This window comes from Hordeum vulgare, chromosome 4H, assembly GCF_904849725.1.
Source record: "Hordeum vulgare subsp. vulgare chromosome 4H, MorexV3_pseudomolecules_assembly, whole genome shotgun sequence".
NCBI classification, from domain to species: Eukaryota; Viridiplantae; Streptophyta; class Magnoliopsida; order Poales; family Poaceae; genus Hordeum; species Hordeum vulgare.
The window spans coordinates 74,006,827-74,015,604 of record NC_058521.1 but is presented as its reverse complement, the minus strand read 5'-3'; the positions used below and the strand labels follow the sequence as shown (position 1 = coordinate 74,015,604).

The window sequence follows — 8,778 nt, the reverse complement described above, 5'->3', positions numbered from 1 at the left end:
AGCCAGCGTCTTGTCGCCTCACAGGGATTCGGCTATGAACGGCAGCGGAGCTCATCCCAGAGCTCGAGCCCAAATCCATGGCAACAAGTAGTTGATCTCGGATGTATGACATGGCTAAAGCAAATCCCAGGTCCCGTGATAGATGGGAAAGACCCTACGAGAGCTCTTCTTTGTCGCCGGCAACTAAAACCCGGTGGATCCTACCGCCGCCGCCACGGATTGGGGACGGGCCGACGCAGGGGCAGGAGGTCCGCCTTCGTGGTTGGATGGGTGAGGTTGCAACGAAGATAGCACTGGTTTGCTGCAACGGTTTGCTTCAAGGACATGAGTGGGGTCGTGTGTAGATGCCATGAACGTGGTTAACTCCATCGAGCGGTATGGACGTGACTTGCGAACAGTTACGCCGGTCCGTCGGTGCAGATCACTGCCCCTCTTCCAATGCCTTAGTGGAGCAGGCGCCATTGTAAAAAAACATTACAGCCTTACAAAACTTGCACCTAAATTTAGCAATTTGGAGAGCAAGGGTCTCTCTCCCAGGCACGCGCCGGCAGGCCATTCGTTTTGCCACCGCCAGGCAAGAACCGTACACCATGAGCCACAAGGACGACGACGAGGTGGGTGTCCTCATTGAGAGCCATGGCAACGGATTCCGGGAGCCGGCGACGGACGACGACGAGGTGGGTGTCCTCATTGAGAGCCATGGCAACGGATTCCGGGAGCCGGCGACGGACGACGAGGATGGTGGCACCGATCAGGAGTCCTTCTTTCAATGCATCGACTGCGTGGAGCCCTCCGGCGGTGCCTACCCGGACTTCCCCTCCGACGACGGCGAGGAGGATGGCCTCAGCGACACTGCCCGTGCCTCCTTTGCCACCGCCGTCGGTGACCGGCTCCGCGAGGAGCAGGCGGAGCTGGACGAGTATGAGGAGGACGAGGAGGAGGACATGTCGGCGTACGACTACGGCATGTGGATGGAGGCGGACGAGCCCGTGCCCATCAAGGAGCGTCGCCGCCGACTGCTCCACGGGATGGGCCTCAACAGCAGCAGAGACCTCTTCCGCAGCCGCAACGCCAGGACGAGGAATGCTTCCAGGCGCCCGCCGCGGCGGGGGTTCGCGCCGAGCTCCGCGCCGTCTGCGGCTGCCACGCCTCCCGAGATCATGAGACGGCTGCCCAGCTCCTTCCTTAAACGTTGCCGCTCGGATAGCCGCCTCGCCGCCCGAGCAGGCGCCGCGAGGAAGCTGGCGGCGTTACGCCGCGTGCATTCGGCACCGCACTCTCTGCAAGGCTCGCCCGTGCACAGGGCTCTCCGATCAGACGCTCGCTGTCCGTTGCCATCGGTGCCGTCCAAGGACGGAGGAGGAGAAAATAGAGACTGCAACCTGGATGACGGCAAAGGGTTCGTCGTGAACGGCAGTCAGTCCACGGACGGCGCGCGGGGCGCGGCCCGCGGTGCCCAGGGCTTCGCCGGGTACACCCCGCTGGTGAAACAGCTCATGCGGCGAAGCCAGAGCCAGACTGTGCCGGCGGGGGCGGGGAACAAGGACGGCGGGAAGCCGACGAAGAAGAAACCACGGTGGCTGAAGAACATGAAGCTGGTCGCCACAGTCGCCGGCCTTATCCATGAGAAGGATAAGGACAGGGACAGGTCGTCGGCGCTGCCGTCCGCGATGACTATGTCCAGGCCCAAGTTAGACCGAGCCTCGACGGCGGGGGACAGCGCCTCAACGTCGTCGTCGTCGTCCACCGAGCGGCTCAAGGTGCACCACTCCGGCAAGTCGAGCAAGGACCTGACGGGGCTGTACATGCGGCAGGAGGTGCGCGCGCACGAGGGGTCGATCTGGAGCATCAAGTTCAGCGCCGACGCCCAGTTCCTCGCAAGCGGCGGGGAGGACCGCGTGGTGCGCGTCTGGCAGGTCGTGGACGCCTCTTCCTCTTCCATCCTGGCACCGGATCTCTCGACCGGCAAGCTTCTTCCCCCACTGGCTCCCGCTGATGGTGGGTCCTTGGCGGCGGCACCGGGGCTGGCAGCGCAGCTGTCGAAGAAGGTCCGGCGCGGGAAGAGCAGCAAGCACGTGCTCCCGGAGCACGTGGTGCTGCCGGAAACCGTGTTCGCGCTGGCGGAGCAGCCGGTGTGCGTCTTCAAGGGCCACGAGGACGACGTGCTGGACCTGTCGTGGTCCAAGCAGTCGTCGAGGCTGCTGTCGTCGTCCATGGACAAGACGGTGCGGCTGTGGGACGTGGAGAGCAAGGCGTGCCTCAAGGTGTTCGCGCACAGCGACTACGTGACGTGCATCCAGTTCAACCCGGCGGACGAAGGCCACTTCATCAGCGGCTCGCTGGACTGCAAGGTGCGCATCTGGAGCGTCGAGGAGCGGCAAGTCGTCGATTGGAGCGACCTCAACGACATGGTCACCGCCGCCAGCTACACCCCCGACGGCCAGGTTCTCTTCATTAATTTGATTCTTGGAGTAGTATAAACTAATCCATTCATCGTCTAAAAACACAGCATGCATGTCAAATCTTCAATTGATCAAACTGCAAATTTTCCTAGGCTGCGATCGTTGGATCACACAAGGGGTGCTGCCGGTTCTACAAGACAAGAGGTAATCTCAATGTTTTTTTTTTTGAAAGAAAGGGGTTTCCCCCTGCCCCATTTTATTGAATGAAGCAGAGCAACCAGCAACATCGCATCAAAACATGATACGTCTCTGAACCTGCAAATCACCCCTCTACCACCTTAAAAAAGGAAACAAGTATTCAACGCCCAGCTACAGTTTTAGACCAGCGAATTTATATTACAGCCAGATAAAGAAGAGAAGAACTAGCTTCGATCCCTACTCCGGGCAATCCTCAGAAGCTCTCCCCAGCGCCTGTCCAACACCACGATGAAGTTCTTTAGCATATCCACCTGACTAGCGTCGCAGAGAGCCGGCCATTGTTGTAAAATCCCTCTTAACTTGACAAGGACGCAGCCCAGACCTCTCCAAGTGCGCCCCTGGAAGCAAAATTCATTTCTTAAAGTCCAAACACTCCACAAGGAGGCAACAATAATCATATTGAGCAAATTTTTCTTCTTATCCAGTTTCCAAAGGGAAGCTACATCATGAAAACAGAGCATTCTATTGCAATGAAAAAACTCAGATATAGTTGTTCAAATAACATCAACATTAATGCACTTAAAGGAAAGGTGTTGTATAGATTCTGACTCATTGCAAAACAAACACGTCAAATCATCAAGATGTTTCTTTTTAGCAACATTGACTCTGGTTAATATTTTATTATACAAACATAGCCATAGAAACACATGAATATTTTGAGGGCAGGTAATCTCAATGTCAGTAACACGTATGCAATCTGTGTTGATTAATTTGTCACTGCTGTCTATGATCAATGATCATTCCGATGTGTTGGTGTCAGATTGCAAGCTGAACCAGGAGGCGCAGATCGACATGAGCATATCCAAGAAGCGCAAGTCGCAGGCCAAGAAGATCACCGGATTCCAGGTACCTGCTCTTCTTGTTCTTGACCTGACCAACAATGACAAACGGACCGATGACCGATCGATGTTGACGTCGGATGATGTTCACGCAGTTTGCGCCGGGGAACCCGTCGGAGATCCTGGTGACGTCGGCGGACTCGCAGATACGGGTGTTCAACGGCATCACCGTCCTCCAGAAGTTCAAAGGTACGCCAATGGCGGCAAAGCCACGCCCTGCCTCACCTACCAGCAGCACCCGTTCCATTGCCACAAACTCCAGAACGAAAAGGGAACCCGTTTTTCTGCCTGCCAGGGTTCAAGAACACCAGCAGCCAGCTCTCGGCGTCCTACTCCGGCGACGGCCGCTACGTGGTCTGCGCCAGCGAGGACTCGCACGTGTACGTCTGGAGGCGCGCCGCGGGCGGCATGGGTTCCGGTGCAGGAGGAGGCATCGGCGTCAAGGCCAAGACGTGGCTCACCAGCCGCTCCTACGAGTACTTCTTCTGCAGGGATGTGTCCGCCGCGGTAACGTGGCCCGGGTCACCCCCGCCGCCGTTCCCGCGCGCGGGGAACGAGCGCGCGTCGTCGTCGAGCGTCCATGGCGGCGAGGGCAGGAGATCGGACGACGTGCCGGTGCCGTTGCCGCCGCGTCCCAAGTCCGGGCCGATGTCGTTCCCCGGCTCGCAGGCGGAGATGCTGCGCAGGGGCCCGTCGTCGCGGGAGGCCGGCTGCAACGCGTGGGGCATGGTGGTGGTCACCGCGAGCCTGGGCGGGGAGATGAGGGTGTACCAGAACTTCGGGATGCCGCTGGGGATCAAAGGGCAGAAGTGATGGATCTTGATTTGAAATTGGATTCAAACTTCGAAGGGAGGGAGTGGGTCTTGATCTTTGCGGCAGGAGCATGGATGCAGCAGCTTTACAAACGATCGAACACGTACGGCGCACACAATCGGTCGACGAAAAAATGTGCTTGTTTGATGGGATCGGCCGCTTGGCTTTCCCGGTGTTTTTGGGTAGGAGGGACAAGCTTCAAGTGTAGGGAGGAAAGAAGAACAATGTACAATGTAGTGAGAAACAAATGTAAACGACATTACGATTGTACTGTATTTAAGTAGATTGAAATGTAAAAATAGTTCTTTTTTGGTGAAACAGGAGAAATGTCTTGATGCAAAATGCACATGTTTTTTACTTTTCTGAATGGTCATTGTGGCCACCTGAATGTAAGTTGACTCAAAAAGGAATTCCAGTCCGTCGACTCCAAGGAAGAAGGAAGCGACGACGAGACACAAGGAGTTCAAGCATGTGATGTCAAATGCATGTGTGCATACAAAAATTGTTGCATTCATTGGTTTACTTTTTTTCATCAACTTCACTCGTGTGTTGATGCTCCTCCCCCTAGAATAGAAATATTTGACTGCGCTTACGCACATTCGCTCACTTACGTCGTCCCCCTTCAGCTCACTCTAGCCCCGCGTGCCCAGTGTCGGACTAGTGACTCGTAAGGTAAGTTCTCCTCGATGCATTTTCAATACTCGTAAGAATGAAAACTCGGTTGTAACGATGTCCTGCTCTGTGAGACTGAACACAAAAATAGGTGTGTCAAGGCGTGGATAAGGCTTAAGGCAGTGATGATTGTGAGGTTCTGAAAGTGAGATGGCGTAGGTTGATTCAAAGTAAAGAGAAAACCACTTGTGTTGTATCCAGTTGGTAACATCTTGTGTCTTGATATGATTGAATGTCGCTAGAAGTTGTCTTAGGTTAGTCTAATGTCTCCAAACTTGATTTGGATCGGCATAAAGAAGAAGACGAACATGGTATCATCTCTATTAGGACAATTATGAGGCTCTCTTCTTTGTTATTCTTTATTCAATATCTATTTATGTTCTTTGTTTCTTAGGTTCTGCTAATTGAGTTTTTATCACTTCATATTTTTGGTTTGCCTTAAAGAGGTATGATCATGCACCTCTTTTATTGGTAGAAGGGGAATATAGAGCTTTTACCCCATCTTAAGATCATCTCCTCATTCAGCAAGGTCGTTATCTACAAGTTAGAGAATTCATGTTGTCAAGCTAGTTATATAATACAAGACTTTTCTCTAAGGCCTACAAGCAGGTTCATGTGGAAACAGGAAAGTAAAGTCGCCTTGTTTTAGACCGGGTGTAATTCTTTCTCGTTTGCCCTTTATGCCAACATGTTTCGTAAGTAGGATAAGTTCAAGAAGAAGAATACATGCGCTAGTGCCCCAAAGCGTCAGTCCTTTTTTGATGCCATTGCAGGGGCGATGGGCACATGGTTCTCTGTACTGATTTGCTCAAACCAAGCATGAGGTGGTTGCTTTTTTCCTCATAAAGGGTCTTTCGAAGGCGACAAACATGACCACCAGGGACTTCAATACCTAGAGTTGGTTACATATAGAAAAAACTCATGTAGACCACCATGAAGGAAATCATTTTGACATTCATTTGAAACATTTTCCAAGATCGAGTTGCAGCGAGAACAATTAGAATACAAACAGAAATTGAAACAATGCAACCGTGAGGAGTCAACCATAATATGAGAGGACTGGGTTGGGTCAACCTATGTTGTACCAGTTGTTTTCCAGTCTTCTTCGAACTTATATTTCTATAGTTTGTCCTTTCTAGGAGGGAGGATGCCCTTTTCTAATTCAATGCATGCATATTCTTATTTTCCCTGGATTGAATCCTCCGCCAAAGTAAGCCTACACAATTAATTGAAGGAAGTGTAGCCCGACACTGATTTCACATGCCGGTTTCCCAACCCAATTAGGATTTTTCGAATGATTCACATTAGCTGGTAGCGTGTTCACCTTCCTAGTAACGTTTATTGATCTTGTTCATTCTCACTCAAATCTACTTATAAGGCACACATTCTACCCCCCACTTCAGTGATTTTTATTGCCCCGCTTTTCGGACTCTTCTGTAGCATCATGAAAAGGGACCTAGAAGCTCGGTACATTAGGGATTTGAGAGCTCTATGTTTCCATAAAAAGGCCAATTTGAGCCCGCCATTGCATGCACTTCGGACAATTGTCTGTAGCATCATAAAAGAGCACCTCCCTTCAAGAAACTTGGTCCCTTATTTATAGTTCTGGCATTAACTAGTATGGAATTAAGTGTAGCTATCGAGTAGGATGACTCGAACCCTCCCAAGTCATCACTCAAGAAAGAACCACAGTCACACGGGACTCCCTCTGGTCCATATTAATTGAGACTACTTTAGTGGAGTACTATAAGTTTGCACAGTTTTACTTATAGTTGAATGCTTTAGCAAAATGTTCTCTGGCTACGTGATGTGAGTTGAAGCTTGTGATCTCAAATGTACGTGTGTTTATAAACACTCTACTATCTTTTTGTTGAGGAACATTTCATGGGAAACAAAAAAAATTGTGCGCACACGCGAGATCTATCCATGGAGATGTATAACTACGAGACGGGGAGTACATCTACATACTCTTGTAGTTCGCTAAACGGAAGCATATATAACGCGGTTAATGTAGTCGTACTCTTCATGATCCAGTCGTGATCTGAATCGATCTAGCACCAAACGGACGACACCTCCGCATTCAGCACACGTGCGTCTCGATGACGTATCCTTCTTCTTGATCCAGCAAGAGAGGAAGGAGAAGTAGATTGGATCTCAACTAGCATGAAAGCGTGATGGAGCAATCCCAGCAGGGCTTCGCCAAGCACCTCCGAAAGTACGGACGAGGAAAAACGTGAGAGAGGGGAGGCCGCATGGCGTAGGAATTGTTGTGTCCAGCCCTTGCGCCTCCTCCCCACTATATATAGGGGTGTTGGAGAGCTGGGGCGTGGCCCTAGACCCTCCTCCAAGGAGGGGTGGCATCCAAAGAGGGAGGAGTACCCTCCAAGCCAAGTGAAGGGCCCTTCCCCTTAGGGTTTCCCTTCCCTTAGGTGCATGGGCCTTAGGGGGCTGGTGCGCGTGGACCAATAAGGCTATGTGGCCCCCTACATCCCATGCATGCCCTAGGTGCTAGAGGGAACCTTCCGGAATCCTCTAGTCCTCTAGAACCTTTCGGAAGCTTCGCGGTACAATACCGACAAAAGCCGAAAAAATTCGGTAACCAACATATGACTTCCCATATATAAATCTTTACCCCCAGACCATTCCAGAGCTCCTCGTGATGTCCGGGATCTCATACGGGACTCCGAGCAACAATCGGTCACCAACGTACATATCCCAAAACTACTCTAGCGTCATCGAACGTTAAGCGTGCGGATCCTACGGGTTCGAGAATCATGTGGACATGACCGAGACACCTCTTTGGTCAATAACCAATAGAAAGACCAGGATGCCCATATTGGTTCCCATGTATTCCACGAAGATCTTTATCGGTCAAACCACGATGCCAAAGATTCAATCAATCCCGTATGCAGTTTCCTTTGTCCAACGGTATGTTACTTGCCCAAGATTCGATCGTCGGTATCTCCATACCTAGTTCAATATCGTTATCGGCAAGTCTCTTTACCTGTTCCATAATACCGAATCCCGTGACTAACTCCTTAGTCACATTGCTTGCAATATTCTTGTGATTCTATATTACCAAGTGGGCCCAGAGATACCACTTCGTCATATAGAGTGACAAATCCTAGTCTCAATCCATGCCAACCGAACACACACCCTCGTAGATACCTATCGAGCATCTTTATAATCATCTAGTTACGTTGTGACGTTCGATACACAAAAGGCATTCCTCCAGCGTCAGGGAGTTGCATGATCTCATGGCCTTATGAACAGATACTTGACACGCAAAAAGTAATAGCAATAAACTTAGTCATACGATCAAATGCTATGCTTAGAGTTGGGTATTATCTATCACGTCATTCTCCTAATGATTTGATCCCATTATCAAATCACAACTCATGTCTATGGTTAGGAAACCTTAACCAACTTTGATCAACGAGCTAGTCTAGTAGAGGCTTACTAGGGACTCTGTGTTGTCTATGTATCCACACATGTAGCTGAGTTTCCAATCAATACAATTACAACATGGATAATAAACAATTATCATGAACAAGTAAATATGATAATAACTAATTATTATTGCCTCTAGGGCATATTTCCAACAGTCTCCCACTTGCACTAGAGTCAATAATCTAGTTCACATCACCATGTGATTAACACCCAATAAGTTCTGGGTTTGATCATGTTTTGCTTGTGAGAAAGGTTTGAGTCAACGGGTCGACAACATTCAAATCTGTGTGTGCTTTACAAATCTCTAAGTCATATTGTAGATGCTTCTACTACGCTCCACTGGG

At 50.5% G+C, this 8,778-nt stretch overlaps 1 protein-coding gene across 1 annotated transcript; it reads left to right on the top strand.

Moving 5' to 3' along the window:
• Positions 1-590: 590 nt before the first annotated feature.
• LOC123450287 lies at positions 591-4,618 on the top strand. Its single transcript, XM_045127619.1, has 4 exons — positions 591-2,444; positions 3,441-3,506; positions 3,595-3,688; positions 3,795-4,618. Exons 1-4 carry the CDS (start codon positions 591-593, stop codon positions 4,310-4,312), a joined length of 2,532 nt encoding a protein of 843 aa, XP_044983554.1. The 3' UTR covers positions 4,313-4,618.
• Positions 4,619-8,778: the final 4,160 nt, after the last annotated feature.

Excerpts from the sequence above, each read along its gene's own strand:
- LOC123450287 (XM_045127619.1), top strand. The coding sequence starts at position 591 with ATGAGCCACAAGGACGACGACGAGGTGGGTGTCCTCATTGAGAGCCAT. Across the intron at positions 2,445-3,440 it reads GCTACACCCCCGACGGCCAG|GCGCAGATCGACATGAGCAT; the intron begins GTTCTCTTCATT and ends CTGAACCAGGAG. Across the intron at positions 3,507-3,594 it reads AGAAGATCACCGGATTCCAG|TTTGCGCCGGGGAACCCGTC; the intron begins GTACCTGCTCTT and ends ATGTTCACGCAG.